The 15,939-nt window shown below is 43.1% G+C and overlaps 1 protein-coding gene across 7 annotated transcripts in view; it reads right to left on the bottom strand.

Annotated features, from left to right (window-relative positions):
* Window positions 1-2,040: 2,040 nt before the first annotated feature.
* Window positions 2,041-15,939, bottom strand: part of LOC116400791 (filamin-C-like) — a 42,122-nt gene continuing 28,223 nt past the window's right edge. For 2 of the 7 annotated variants that reach the window (XM_031878843.1, XM_031878839.1), the window contains 21 exons: window positions 14,261-14,450; window positions 14,150-14,173; window positions 13,416-13,663; window positions 12,986-13,078; window positions 12,129-12,228; window positions 11,785-11,925; window positions 11,459-11,587; window positions 10,995-11,168; window positions 10,615-10,776; window positions 9,952-10,155; window positions 9,488-9,640; window positions 8,961-9,083; window positions 8,617-8,862; window positions 8,185-8,454; window positions 7,906-8,043; window positions 7,283-7,398; window positions 6,769-6,901; window positions 4,355-4,531; window positions 4,050-4,268; window positions 3,130-3,336; window positions 2,041-3,037 (listed from right to left, as the gene is read on the bottom strand). In XM_031878843.1, the coding sequence (XP_031734703.1) occupies window positions 2,850-3,037; window positions 3,130-3,336; window positions 4,050-4,268; window positions 4,355-4,531; window positions 6,769-6,901; window positions 7,283-7,398; window positions 7,906-8,043; window positions 8,185-8,454; window positions 8,617-8,862; window positions 8,961-9,083; window positions 9,488-9,640; window positions 9,952-10,155; window positions 10,615-10,776; window positions 10,995-11,168; window positions 11,459-11,587; window positions 11,785-11,925; window positions 12,129-12,228; window positions 12,986-13,078; window positions 13,416-13,663; window positions 14,150-14,173; window positions 14,261-14,450 (3,435 nt within the window). In that variant the 3' untranslated portion in view covers window positions 2,041-2,849. The remainder of the gene's footprint in view (window positions 3,038-3,129; window positions 3,337-4,049; window positions 4,269-4,354; window positions 4,532-6,768; window positions 6,902-7,282; window positions 7,399-7,905; window positions 8,044-8,184; window positions 8,455-8,616; window positions 8,863-8,960; window positions 9,084-9,487; window positions 9,641-9,951; window positions 10,156-10,614; window positions 10,777-10,994; window positions 11,169-11,458; window positions 11,588-11,784; window positions 11,926-12,128; window positions 12,229-12,985; window positions 13,079-13,415; window positions 13,664-14,149; window positions 14,174-14,260; window positions 14,451-15,939) is intronic. The other 5 variants (XM_031878845.1, XM_031878842.1, XM_031878844.1 and 2 more) reach the window with 3 other exon arrangements.

Raw genomic sequence — 15,939 nt, forward strand, 5'->3', positions numbered from 1 at the left:
TATATATATATATATGTATATGTATATATATATATATGTATATGTATATATGTATATATATGTATATGTATATATGTATATATATGTATATGTATATATATATATATGTATATATATGTATATGTATATATGTATATATATATATATGTATATGTATATACGTATATACATATATATATATACATATATACATATATATACGTATATACATATATATGTGTGTATTATGGGAGAAAAACCAAACAAACATTTTCTTCTCTAGTTGGTCTTCAGGTTCACACTGAGCACGTGCAGATGAAGAACGCTGAGGTCACGACCCGCAACCAGACTCTCTGATTGGTTCAGAGAAACCCCGCTGCTAACACACACACACACACACTCACAGAAAATACTCTTTCACCCCAATTTCCCAGCTCTGTCAGGAGCCGTGTGATTGGACGAGGGAGGAGGGGGGAGGGGCCTGGAGGACTCTGAACAGGCTGACTGGTTTTCCCAGAATCCACTGGGAGCAACGTTAATGGAGGATGAAACCAGCATCAAGTTCCTCAGGAAACAGTCGACTGCAGTTCAAACGTATTTATATGTTATATATGTTTTTATATATGTATAAATATAAAAACATATATAACATATATATTATATATATATAAATAGGAGGAGGAGGCGTCTCCTGGATTAAATCCGGATGGTTAAATTAGGAGGAAGTATTTTTAGCTTCCGTTGCCGCCCCCAGAGGCATTCATTACAGCCGTCCTCTCACACTAATAATAACCTCTAATGCTGCCGGAGGAAGACGAGGCAACACATATATCATCTTCATCATCTTCATCACTCTGGAGCTACAGGCTTTTCTGATCCAAAAGTTTTAACTGGTTTAAATCTGAAAGTTTGTTTCCATCGTTATTATTATTAATATTATTAATCTTCGTTATGTTTTTAACTTTAACTTCAATTTATTCTGATTAAATTTTGTTTTCTTTTCTAAATCATATTTGAATATTTTTAATATTTTCTTCCTCATAAAAGCAGATTTGAATCAGCTTATCTTCAGTGTGATGAATCTCTGCTGCCCCCTGCTGGTCTCTGCTAATACTGGTCTCCTGGTCTACAATGAACATTTATTTAAACCAGATGTTGAATCAGAAAACGAATCAAATATAAACTAGAGTTTAATCTGTGATCCGTCTTCACTGTTTACATGTTGAACAAAATCTCATCAGTTTGATCGGCTGCAGCGTCCAATCACATGACTGATGAACAGTGAGGGGGCGTGTCGGCCATTAAAACACTTCCTGGAAGTCTGTTCTCGTGGTTCCTCGCTCATGGCTCCTCGGAGATCCCTCCTCTGTCCTCGCTCCTCAGAGCAGAAATAAGAGCTTTGGGACGGCCGTCAATATGGCGGCGCAGAACAACTTCCGGTGTCAGGGAGGAGCGAGGAAATGACAATTAAGAGACTTGGGACAATTAAGTCTGTTAATTGTTATTTCCTCGACTTCCGGTTGAACCGGTTTCAACCGGAAGCGATCATCGCTTGAACCGGAAGTTGAAACCGGAAGCGATCCTCGCGATCCTCCCCAAAGACCCGTTTGAGAGGAGAACTTTGAGGAGAACCTTCAGGCCAAAGAGCTGATATCAGATCAGCCTGACCTCACAATCAGACAGCAGACTAGCGGGAAAGGGAAGCAGTACATGAAGCTTCTCCACTAGATGAACACCAGACAGGTTTGGCTAGCTGGATGACATCATGCTAATAACTTATTTAGCATTTTAAAACAACGGGGACAGATCCAGCACGGACAGTTAGGGAGTGAGAGACATGAAGCACCTGCTGAGACATGATATATAGTTATAAATACATCATTATATATATGTGTGTGTGTGTGTTTTATATTATAGTGAATATTATACGATATATATATTATTATATGATATATATATTATACGATATATATATTATTATACGATATATATATTATTATATGATATATATAATGGTCCTGGACCCGGTCCCAGTTTGATTGAAACCAGGAGAGGATGATCAGCGAGTAAACCTTTATTATGCCTGCACAATGTTGCCAGATTGACGGTTAACATATCAAACAGTTAAAATTCATTCATCCATTTTTTATGCATACAAAAAGAATCTCTATAAAATATCACTCTGTGTTTTCTTTCAACAATCACAAAATAAACCGATTGTTCCACCGCACGACTTCCTGTGGTAAAAAACAACCTGTCTAAGATCTTTCTCATCACCTGCTCCTCCTCATCAATAACACCAGGAGAGAATAAATAAAGTCACAAAGATGTGCTCAGTGGTTTAATGTTTGAATCCATCTGATCAATAGAACTAGTCTCATTAAAGATCAACTCATTTTAGATTTTTAATCTCTTGAAGTCCTGAAGGTGATTTATTTTGAAAATATGCAAAAACAAGATCCATCGTCTGTCATTTTAACTGAATATCTTAATTTAACTGAGTAGAGTCTCATGCTAACATGCTAATATCTCGAGGCGGTTCTAAGCTCCGGCTGCGTAGGTTGTGTTCATGTTCAACATGTTACCTTCTCTATAACAGAGGAAACATCACTGAGTCCTACGTCTGAAGCTGTTTGTGCAAAACGTTTTTTAATTCAATTTATTTTACTATACAGGTACACTTCTACACGTCCCAGGATCGAACCGTTGACCTTGCAGTTACCAGACAACCCTCTTAACCCAGTGAGCCATGGTCGCCCCAAAATGTTGAAGGAGAACTTTTGGAAACAAAAGTCTGGGCATCTTCAGGATGAGGAGGAGGATGAGGATGATGATGAGGGACGGACTTAGAAGTGAAGAGAGTTAAGTCTTTAAGGGACGGTGAAGTGGAAAGGACTTCCGGGGATGTTGTCGTCCCCCCACTTGACGATGAGGATGTAGCTACCTTGCTCCTTAACGGTGTAGTTGACGTTGTACATCCTGTTGCCCATGTGTTTGACGTAGACCTCCTCGCAGGGCGTCTTCGGCCCATGGACGCCCACCATCAGCATGTTGGTGCCTGCAGAGTCGAGACCAGAGACAACGGTGGACATTTTATTATCAGGGACGAAGACGGAGATCAGATCCAAACCTCTGTTCTTTGTTCCTCACCTGCTTGGCTGCAGTCGACCGTGAACGCGTTCTTCTGGCCCACGAAGGCCTTGGACAGACCAGAACCTCTGGAGACCACTTTACTGGCGTCCGAGGAGAACTTGGGTAAAGAGCCGTAGGCCCCGCCCATCGCCGACGTCTTGGAGACGGTTTCGACGAGAACAGAGGACATCTCGTGCAGACTGTGTCCGCCGGACAGACGAGGCCCTGCAGACATATTCAAAGACACATCAGGAAACCTCGATCAAATACACTGAAGCTCGCTATAAAGACTGTCGCTGACGTTCTCTGACAACAAACTCTGCTTGTTTTGGTCTGCATCTGGTCTGGAGTTGGACCACGAAGAGTTAAACCCGTTCCTTTAACCGGTCCAACAGCCACAATACCACAAGTTCACATTCAGATCTGCAGAGCGGACTTCCTTTAGACTAAATGAACACATTCTAACATTCATGGGACAGCTGCTGGACATGACACCTGAGTATAAAATCCATGAGACATGATGATGCTGTGTTGAAAGTCAGCATAAGACACCAGTCTTCCAATGGATACCAACTTTCCATTTGTCAGCTCTGTGTCCTTTCGATTCGCCCTAATATACTGTTGGAGGTGTTATTGTAAAGTGTTGAGGAGCCGGACGCTGAAGCAAATAACAAAGTTTTTGTCCTCAAACAACAATTGCAACAGTGAATATCCAAACTGTCTCAGGAGGCAACTTCAGTATTTGTCAGTGGACCCTAGAAGGAGGCAGCGGACTCGGTCGTTCTGGACGATGCTTCATTTTATGGCGAGTAAGGACTGTACCATTCGGTAGAGAAGGTCTGGGTCTGTTTGAGCGACGCCCTTTAGTACCAATACTCAACGAACTACTGAGTACTGGCGGAAGTCAAGCACTATACCAGCCGGCTCCTTTGACCCACCTGAGACTTTGGCCTTGAAGGGACTCCCTACGATGTGCTGGGGTCCTCCATACTTGATGGAGATCAGGTAGCTCCCAGGAGCCATGGGTGTGTAGGAGACCTTGTAGCCCTCTGGACTCTCCTGACAGTCCATCTTGACCTTGGACGGTCCGTCAATGGTCACAGCCAGAGCTCCTGATCCGGCGTTACAAATGTTCACACTGAACTCTGACACCACACCTGAAGGAGGACAACGGCAGGACGGACACCTGTTAAAATCTGTCTTCATTGAGGTGGTTTTATGGTGTCTATTGTTTTGTGTATACCTGTGGTTCCTCCCTCCAGTCCCGGTCCGAAGGCCGACACCATGCCGGGATCTCCCACCTGTCCTGGTTCTCCCACTCGGATCTTGAAGGGACTGCCGGGGACGTGGCTGCCGTTGAAACGAACGTCGATAGAATGAACTCCGTTTTCTCTCGGGATGAACCTGATGGCATGCTGGTCTGTGGGGACATGCGGGTTTTAAATGACAAACTTATCAGTGTAATGTGTTGGAGTAGAAGTTGCGATCTTTGTTCTGTCCTGATTTAGCTGAAGCAGCTACATAGAGTCGGGTGTCATCTGCATAGCGATGAACATGATTATTGGGGACAATGACATGAAGAGGGAACAGAACAGATTACATGAAACAGAATTACATAATTAGGATACAAGAAAAGGTAACTATATTCTGTTACAGCTAGCCCTTACATACTCTTTATATTTGATACCTTCACAGTATGGTCCGGGTCAATTTTGACCCGGACCAAGAATTACCTCATAGTAAGTGTCTATACCAAATTTTAAACTACAGGTCTATTTAGAATGTCTAAAATAGCTTATGGCTCATTAATAAATGTATGATTAATCCTTAATAAATGTTTCAGAGAGCAGGGAGAGTGTATTTTTTAAATTTTACAACATTCGTTTTGGAGAAAAACATCTACTATTACACATTATCATGTCCTGTTTTACATAAGACATAAAAACATAAAAGCCATAATGACTTAAATATATTGTATTGAATTTGAAAATGGTATGAACATTCTGGAACTGTTAGAATTTATAATATAACCATGTTTAATCATTGCAACCATTAAACGCTGTCCTCACTGTTATATCATAAGAAACTATAATTATCAATATTAATTCAACATTTACCACTTAACACAAAACATTATATAATAAAATGCTTATTATGAACTAGTCTCTGCATTCAAAGCAGTGGTAGGAGACTTTACGTGTGTGGAACTTGCACATGTGTTTCCCACATTTGCAGCAGGTTGTCCCTGTTTCGTAGTCCTTCTTTGCAGGGCAGAAGTTGCATCTCCTTCTCTTCCGTCCCATTGTGTTGGCTTCTTGATCAGGGCCAGGCTCAGATTGCTGCATTGCCCTTACCAATGCTGCTGAAGCTGCTGTGTGGGGAAGGTGTTGTCGCTTTTGCATGTAAGGAGTCACAAGGGCCTTTCCAAGCTGGAACGTTTACAAAATGTCAGATGCATGGGAGGTGGCCAGTCTTGTGGGTCCTGGAGTCATTCGAATGACATTTCCCACTGCCATCCTGCCTGCAACTTGATGTGGAAGTGAAGACCAACAGATAGCACTGTTTTTTTCCACATTGTCTTCCTGCTCTGACACATCCTCCAAATCACTGTCGACCTCCTCATCTTGGGAGAACAGATCAAGGGCCTGTTGCACACTAAATCTTGCTGCCATGATGTCAGTCACTGAAAGGGCAGCTCAGGTACCTTTATCATGTTATGACCCCTCCCCACCACCACCACCACCCTCCTAACCCAAATTGATTCAAATTTGTTACTTTGTAGATTATTTGATAATATTGCAGGTGCTTGTGCTTGCAGGTGCAGATCTTGCGTTAGTGACAAGGCACCCTCTGACCTGTGGATGACCTCTTTTCCCTTTGTGCACCATATATGATCACTCCTGTGTTGTTTTACTATTTCACTGTTTCGAGGCTCCCCCATGCCCCTTCAAAGACCAGCAGGTGTCTGTCTCTGAAGGGAACTTGGGTAAATGTCGTGAGAACATAGACAGTTCTCCTGACAGTGTCGAGGTCGCCCTTGAACTCTGTCACCACTGTCCCATAAAAAATACACACAGACATGGCCTGTACAGTTTCAAGATTCCCTAAAACCACCATTTTCCTTGATTTACCCACACTGGTAGATCTAAAATCCATCTCAATAGATACGGGTCAAATTTGACCCGAAACAGCCTCAGTGTAAAAAAAATTGTAGCATCTGTACAAAAGTATACAATTTTAAAATATTTTAATTTTTGTGTATTTTGGGTCACTTTAGGAAAAGTCATCAAATTTCAGGCTAAAAGAATGATGTTTAGGGTATTTTTACTGCTGTCAAATGTCAAAATGGGTCAAATTTGACCCTAACAGTATGTAAGGGCTAGAGAATAAAAGACCTCATGACAGTACCTAGATGTACTACCTCATGCACATATATGTACACAACACCAGTCTCAATGATCTCTGAAGTTCACTTAATATGTAAAGCAGAAAAGAGGAACAAAAGTCATCACTTTCTAGGTCATCAACATGCAAGTATCTGAGCATCTATAAAGACACCAACTCTGACGATGCAACGATATTTCCTTTGACTAACCCGACCCTTTGTATTGCTGCTGTGTTCTTACATAGAAGAATGTCAGTAATAAAGTGTCTTACCACTCTCCAGCTCGGTGATGGAACACTCCTCTACGGCTCCGGAGGGAGTGTGGATCTTAGCATCGATCAGCCCTCTGGCTCCGTTGAGCTGGACAGCAAACGAGGCCTCCTGCCCGACTTTCAGACCCGTCTCCTGATGGACAACAGAGAAGGTTTACTGAGAACTGGTAAAGTCAACACCATGTGTTATGTTTAGATCATACATACAATTAACTAATAAGATTCATTTAACTCCATGATTTTACAGCCAAAAACAAGTTGTTTGAATGAAATTTTTGACTTTTCATCTGAAATAACTTTTCTCAAGTCTGAACTAGAAGATTTCTTGGCCTTTTACTGATTAAACTAAATTTAAAGCTTTAAGCGTATTTGAGGGCAACAGGAAGGTAGCACAGATATATTTATACACAAACACAGAAATACACAATAATAATAATAATAAAGGTATTCATAGAAGATCAAAACTCTTTATATGTCGGTTTTGTTGAACTCGGTGAAGACGGCGTGTTCTCACCTGCAGGCTGGTGATGGAGAGGCGGCGGGCGTCGTCGGACAGAGTGGCGACGGGGACGATGAACGGAGAGTCAGGGATGTGTTCGTCGTTGAACTTGATGGAAACCTCGTAGTCCCCTGGAGAGAAAGAGAGCTTTTGATCTCACTAGTAGATCATGCTCACACCTCTCTAACAGATAGCTTAGCATAACTGTGGTGTTCACCAGGGAACCTTTTTGGGCCTGCGATTGTTTTCAATACACTGACAAAATGTTACGCATCCCCCTTTTTTCACAACCAATGGAAGAGATTCCCAAACCACAAAAATATCAACCAGTTAAAGAAAACACAAATCCAATAAATAAGCAACAACTAGGATGTGATTAGTTGTGGTGTATCTATAAAGATGTCAGAGTTTCAGTCTTCACAGCAGTGAAGGAGCTTCAACTCATCTCCATCAACTGCTGTAGAGAGCTGGGTGTCGTCTACATAGTGATGAATATTAGCATTGACTTTATGGATAGCTCTTAATGATGACATCATATGAAAGGTGGTGGTACCAGAACTGAGCCTTGTGGTACTCCACAATATTCACTATTAATACATGCATCAGGGATTAAATGTGATCTAGAGTCTGAGTCTCACCAGGCTCCTGGACCACGTAGACGACTCCACAGGATCCGTCCTTCCGGTCTTCAAACATGATCTCGGCCTTACTGGGTCCCTCTACGGCGATGGACAGACCTCCTGCTCCGGCCTCTCTGGTCCAGATACTGAACTCAGCTGACAAACAAACAGGAAACAAACAAACGGTATCAACAAAATATGAAAGTTTACCGTAAGTTTCACATCACAAATAGTAAACAATCAATATTAAAAACTCTGAAATATTAATGAGGACGTCATCTTTGGATCTAAACCCACCTGGGATCCCGGCCACTCCTCGGTCCAGCCCAGTGCCTCCTGCTCGGACCTTGTGGGCCCCTCCCTCCCCCAGGGGCCCCACAGTGAACTGGAAGGGGCTCCCAGGAACGTGCTGGCCTCGGTACTTAACGTTCACCGTGTGAGCTCCCATCTCCTGAGGGACGAACCGGACGCTGTAGGAGCTGTTCTCTCCTTTAATGATCTCAGCCTCCTCCGTCTGGCCTCCTGGACTCAGAACCTGAGCCTCCATCTCCTGGTTACCCGTCTCACCTGAGCAGTTTGAGTTATTGTTTTTGTTATTATAAATGTATGATTTCATCCTGAAACGGTTCCATTGTTCATATTGAATAACCGTTTCCTGATGAACGAAGTTAGACATTCTGAACACACACTCTGGTTCACACACACACATACACACACACACACACACACCGTCCTGCAGCGGTGGCGGTCTGGTCCCACTGAACCCACTCAGACTCTCCCGTCCCAGGAAGTCCCCGAACACGTCCCTGAAGGGGTCCCCCACCTGGGTGCTCTCCTCCACACGGACCTCCCTCTTAGTCTCTCCGGCTTGGGTCTTACTGATCTCCGTCCGCTCTGTCCGGGTGTAGGTGTGGCTGCTGCGGGTGAAGGTCCGGGTCAGGCGCTCCTGAGCCGAGACCATGTGGAACCAGTTCCCTGAAAGCAGCGGAGGGGAGGAAAGAGGAAACGAGGGAGGTGAAGAGGAGGGAGCAGAGAGGACAGGAGGACACAGGTGGAGGAGACGGGTGTCTCACCTGGTATCTTGAGGTTGAGGTCACAGGTGCTGCCGACTGTAGCGATGGACGGAGCCTGACGCCTCCTGGTGATGCTCTCCTTCATCCGGCCTTCACCCAACACCTTCACCGTGAACGGACTTCCTGTTGACACCAAGATATTACGATTTAAACACAAGGTTTGTTTATCTACAACCTCTATAGCTAACCCATCAAAAGATCATTAATATACTCAACAATGCTCCTCCCACATTTACACATTTAGCTGAATATAATGATAATAATAATAACAATATTAATCATAATAATAATAATAACATTTTTTTATTTTCATTGATGGAAATGAACTGACTACAATTATTTACTGTAGTATTTCTGTTCTTTGCTTCTTTATACTTCTACTCATCAGAGTATCATTTATTAGAAATATAATAAATACATAAATGGACTCTAAGCCTCTGTTTCCTGGTTTTCATAGAAATGAAATGAAACCACCTGGAAGATGTCGATCAAAAACCAGAGAGCGTGATGGTCCACGTAGTTCCTACCTGGGACGTGTTGGTCGGCGAACTTGATGTTGATGATGTAATTTCCAGGTTCGGTTGGACAGTAGGTGACTTTACAGGTCCCGTCCTCCACGTCCTCACAGTTAATGTCCACTTTACTGGGACCCTCGATGGACAAACCCAGACCTCCATAACCTGAGAGGACAAAATAACAGATGAACTACAGACACCTGTCATCCAATCAAAACTACAGACACCTGTCATCCAATCAAAGCTACAGACACCTGTCATCCAATCAAAGCTACAGACACCTGTCATCCAATCAAAACTACAGACATCTGTCATCCAATCAAAGCTACAGACACCTGTCATCCAATCAAAACGACAGACACATGTCATCCAATCAAAACTACAGACACCTGTCATCCAATCAAAGCTACAGACACATGTCATCCAATCAAAGCAACACATTTATTCTGACTTATTGTAAGTTTTTTTGACGGTACCTGCGTTCCTGGTGTCCACGATGAACTCGGCCACCTCCAAGGTGTGGCCTTCCACCAGACCCTGACCGTAGACCTTCACCTTACTGGCGTCTCCGATCTCCGACTGACCCACCATGATCTTAAAGGGGCTGTTGGTCACGTGTTTCCCGCTCTTCTTCACGCTCACCACGTGTTCGCCTACTTCCTTTGGCGTGAATGAGATCCCTGCAGACGAGAGGAGCGAGGTCAGAACGCTGGAAACTATTTTGTTTATGTGTCTGATTGTTTGTCTGATTGTTTGTCCGATTGTGTGTCTGATTGTGCGTCTGATTGTGTGTCTGATTGTTTGTCTGATTGTTTGTTTGACGGCTGCAGGTTTTTCTTCAAAGTGTTCTTACGATTTCCTTCAATAGAGCAGCACTGCCATCAGTAGGACTACGTCATTGTTTTACGAGTCACAAGTCAAATCCAAGTCCTAAATAAGTTCTTCGTATCGCTTTATTTTAGTGATAGCCACCGCTAACGCTAACGTTAGTTATTTCTGGTTGTAAATGTCAAAAACAAAACATTTGTGTTGTATTTTTGCCTCATTTCATGTTAGCTGATGCTCTTTTCAGAGAACATTAACGTCTCATAATGTGGAACGTCTTTCTGTGTGAAATGTGAACCTTTCCAATAACTGACCAATGTGTCTGTTGGGAAGCCTCTTCAGCAGACACGGCTCCTCGTTTCCAGACGGTGCCCTGATGCTCGCCGTCAGGCTGCTCAGGTCCGTCTCCGTGATCTTCAAGGAAACATCTGTTGCCGTGCCGACGTTAAGCTGAGACATCCTCATGGATTCGTCACCTGGAGATCAACCAAGTGTTACCTCATACGGCTATCAATAGCGACTTACAGATGTTTATTTGAATGAAAATCTTTGAGTGAACTGGTTAGATGAAGAGCTAGAGAGGATTGTGATATAATGTAGGATGTGTGCATAACTAAGCTAAAGGTAGAATAAAAACCGCTGACACGTCCGTGCGTTCATCCGGCTCTAGAGAAACACGGTAGAGGTTCAGTACCGGTGATCTTGGCGGTGAACGGGCTGCCGGGGATGTGCTTGTCATCGAACTTGACGATGATGTTATAGTCTCCGGGTACAGTGGGCAGGTAGGACACGGTGCAGGTCCCGTCTTTGTTGTCTTTACAGCTGATCTCTGCTTTAGACGGACCCTCCACAGCCAGAGACAGACCACCTGCAGAGAGAGACAAAACCAATAGAGTCCTGTCATGTTTCAAAATAAAAGTCTTGGAGGTAGCTTAACATTGATCGAAAACTCCAAAGTAGATGTGACTGGAATTTGTTTTACTGTAAAAGGCATGTATAAAATTTAGAACTGAAAATTATGTGAAAATGAATATCTCTGAAGACAAAATACCTCCTGCAAATGTTTCAAAATAAAGGTCTACATCTTCTGGTGACTTCACGAGAGCTACAGTTACGTACAAATACCCAAAATTTATTGGTGTGTGATGGTACTGATACCTTCTCCAGCGTCTTTAGTGACGATGGTGAAGGTGGCCGGTCGGTTCACGGTGCCATGACTCAGACCGGGACCGTACGCCGTCACATGACCGCTGTTAACGGCGTCCACGTAGAACTGGAGTGGACTTCCTGTCAAGAGAAAACACAAGAGGATTACAAACATGGTGGTTTGATAAAAGTGCAGAAAGAGTCCAGAACCAGGTCTTATTCATCCTAAAGTCAAGCTGTTTGCTGACGATACTCTACTCTCTGTTCCCAAAGACTGAGACCTCTGGTTGAAATAATCCTTAAAATCCTTTAAGAGTAAATATGTGTCGGGGAGTCACCTGGGATGTGGTTCCCTTCGTATTTGATGTCCATCTCGTGCAGGCCTCGTTCTGTCGGGGAGTATTTCACAGTGACGGTGCCGTCCTTGTTGTCGGTGATGTGAGGACACGCGGTCCGACCAGACGGCATTCGCACTTCACCTTCAGTAGGAAGTCAGACAGGAAGTCAAACAGGAAGTCAGGATGGACTATCATGTTGTCTGTTTTGGATCCAGACATCAAACTAAAATATAGAACACCACCACACTGATCCTTTAAAATCTAAAAACAACTAAACTTAATACATATAGATTATTTAAACGAGCAGAAAAGATATTCTTTACATCAAATGTTCATGCTCTCACCGGTGATTTCTCCTTTCTGCACCGTGAAAGGAATGACCAGACTGAAGGGGCGGAGCACCGGATCCATCCCGTCCACGGAGCTGATGGGATCATCGGTGGCCTAAACCAGAGCCAGAGGGAGGATTGTTAGTGTCACCATACTGGGAACTCTGGGATGTGGTCCAGAGAGAGATGGGGGAGGGGGAGGAGGAAGAGGAGGAGGAAGCACAGCAGAACGGTAGAGAGCGAGAGCGAGAGCATCACAGATTTAAACTGGTCTAAAACCAGTCAGACAAAACTCCCTTTTTAACTGGTTAATGGTGCAAGTCGAGTCTGAGCTGAGCTGGTACATAAACACATTTTTACTGTTGTACATAGTCCCAAACTAATCTAAACTAAACATAATAAAGAATACTACTGAAATAATAATCAACAAAAACAATAAACCAAACATAATAAGAATAAATTAATCAATTAAATTATATTAAATTGATATAAAACAAAAGTATATCAATTTAAAAAATAATTTAAAGAAATATTAAATAAAAAATATAAATACAAATGATAGAATAAACTAATACAATCAAAATAAACTAAAAACAACATATCTAATGAATAAATAAATAATAAGAACAGTTCAATATATAGTGAATAAGTCTTCACTAGTACTGATCTGAAGTCTGTTAGTCGGATGGTAGAAGATTAAAACATGCAGCAGCCAAAGTGAATCTGGGTCGTTATTGATCTGAATCAGCTCAGTGACGCAGCCAGTGAAGAGGACACTTGGTGGTACAAATATAAATATATATATATATATATATATACTGTATACTGTACATATATATATAGTAAATATAAATATAGTGTAGATGTAATACCCAGTGAGGGGAGAAGCCCACATAGGGAGTGAAGGGCTGCTGTAACTGAAGCTGATCACATGGCTCCTCTATTACTGGGACGGTATCACTCACCTAACAGGGAACAAGGTAGAGCCTTTAGGGAACACACACACACACACGCACACATGCACACACACACACACACACACACACACACACACACACACACACACACATGCACAAACACAAGTGAATATTAATGATGCAGTGGTTCCTGAACTTTTTACACAACCTTTTTCTACAACCAGGTCCAGGTTCCTGGTTCCTGGTTCCTGGACTGGTCCCCTAAAGAGAACCTTTTTCTACAACGGAATAAATGATCTTCAGAGTCCTGAAGAGGTCTACTGGTCCCAGTAGAAAGCTCAGGAACCACTGATCTGGCCTCGAGGTGCTCGGCAGACTCACTCACCACCACGTGGAACGGGCTGTTGGGAATGTTCTCCCCCCCGAACCGGATGGTGATGACGTACTTCCCGGGTTCTGGAGCCGTGTAGTAGATATCGAAGGTCCCGTCGGCGTTCTCCACCACGTCCACATCCAGCTCCGCCCCGTCGGGGGTCGACACCTTACAGGTGACTTTACCTTTCCCAGCAGCCTTTGCGTCCACAGTGATGACCGTCTCCTCTCCGATCTGGATGGTCGGGCCGATACCTGATCCTGACAAGAGGGACGACCAATCAGGAGGCGAGTCGCAGGGAATCATCTGAACTGTGAGAACGTACGCTGAGCTGCTGCATGAAGAGGTGTTTATACTGTACACAGTGATTAACATAAAGAAACATAAGCAACAAATAAACCAATAAAATAAAGCTAAACTAAAATAATTAACAAAACAAATGTAAAATAAAATAAATAAAAATAAAATAAAACAAGATTAAATAAAGGAAAGTAAAATAAAATTAAACAAAACTAAAAATAAATATAAATTAAAAACGAATAAAATCATTAACTAAACACGAATAATAGCAAAAATAGGAAAATATAAATTAAAAACGAATAAAATCATTAACTAAACACACGAGTAATAGCAAAAATAGGAAAATACAAATAATAAAAAATTGACATTAAAATGGCCTAAATAGAATTTGATTGTTGATAAAAGACATTTTAATTCACTCTTCAGACCAGTTTAGAATAACTCACCCAGTCCGTGTCCTCCGATCGACACTGTAAGAGAAACAAACAACACTCAGCTACCTTCAGCTGAAACACCATCTGATTGGCTGCCACAGTAAGAGGTGGGTGGGGCCTGACCTGTGACCAGACACTTGCTGGCGTCCCCGGCGGGCAGCGCGTGGATGCGGTACGGAGAGTACGGGATCTCGTCTCCTCCGTACTTGATGGTGATGGTGTAGCGTCCCGTCATGTCGGGGACGTAGGACACCGTGTACGTCCCGTCTCGGTTGTCCCGGATGTTCGCCTTCTTGGGTTTCCCCTCCGGATCCTGGAGACACAGTAAATATATACTAAAGTACTCTGAAGTACTACAAACTCAGTACTGTCCATCAGTGGTCTCCTACAACAACGTGAGACATCGCGAGAGACGGACGAAATAATCTAAGGAAGGAAGAGGAAGAGGAGGAGAAGGAGAAAGAGGAGGAAGAGGAGAAGGAAGAGGAGGAGAAGGAGGAAGAGGAGGAGGAAGAGAAGGAGAAGAAATAGGAAGAGGAGGAGAAGGAGGAAGAGGAAGAGGAAGAGGAGGATGAGAAAAGGAGGAAGAGGAGGAGAAGGAAGAGGAAGAGAATGAGAGAAGGAGAAGGAAGAGGAAGAGGAGGAAGAGGAAGAAGAATAGGAGGAGAAAAGGAGGAAGAGGAGGAGGAGGAGGAGGAGGAGAAAAGGAGGAAGAGGAGGAGGAGGAGGAAGAGGAGGAGGAGGAGAAGGAATAGGAGGAGAAGTAGGAAGAGGAGGAGGAAGAGAAGGAGAAGAAATAGGAAGAGGAAGAGGAGGAGGAAGAGAAGGAAGAGGAAGAGGAAGAGGAGGAGGAGGAGAAAAGGAGGAAGAGGAGGAGGAGCAGGAGGAAGAGGAGTTTACTCCGGTTAGTGGAGAACTATAAACCACATCAGTCTGTTAACTGATCACACAAAGTGATGGAGGTCAGTTCACATGGAGACCACGGGGGGGGGGGAATGTATCACCTGATATTAAATGTACTTAGTTACTTTCAGATACACAACATCTTTATTTATGTGTACAATAATATGTTTGTTTTAATAGAACATTTGTGTTACTTTGATTCTTCTTTATACACTACAAATGTAAAAGAATTACAGATATTTCATATTCATAGATATATTTGAATTTATGTTATTAATATATAGATAATATGAAATATCACAGACCTATTATAAGGAGCTGATGAGGATCATGAGATGGTCAAAAGCTCCAGAACTACTAAATGTTTCACTTCATGTATTACATGTATTACTCTGCGGCTCACTGGTGTCTGATGATTCCCTCTTAAATAAAATCACTTCTAATCAGAGTGAGAGCAGGAGAGGAGGAGAGGATCGTTGGTTTTAGGCAGCAAGGAAGCAGAATAAGGGAGTAGGGGAGGAAGGGAGACGAGGTGATGGAGGGAGGAGGTCTTACACAGCCTCTCTTATGAATACTGAAGGGGATGGTTCTCTTTACTATGTGAGTCTCCCACACCCTCCTGCCCCAGTCCTCCACAAACACTGAGGCCTCCCGGCTGGACCCGTCCGGACCCTACAAGCCCCGAGGACAGGAAGTCACAATCAGGGGTTAAGACAATCAGTGAGACAACAACAGTTCAGAGTCTCCTCATATATTCAGTCCTCAGATAACTGGATCTTGGTTGTTTGTTGGGCTGAAGCTTCAGATCCCAAACAGACAACACCGTGGTTCTGTTTATAGTTCTAAACATGCTCAGTAGACCACTACGCTACGATGGAGGTCCCAACAAGTTCGTGCCC

This window comes from Anarrhichthys ocellatus, unplaced genomic scaffold, assembly GCF_004355925.1.
Source record: "Anarrhichthys ocellatus isolate YVR2014 unplaced genomic scaffold, GSC_Weel_1.0 scaffold206, whole genome shotgun sequence".
Lineage (NCBI taxonomy): Eukaryota > Metazoa > Chordata > Actinopteri > Perciformes > Anarhichadidae > Anarrhichthys > Anarrhichthys ocellatus.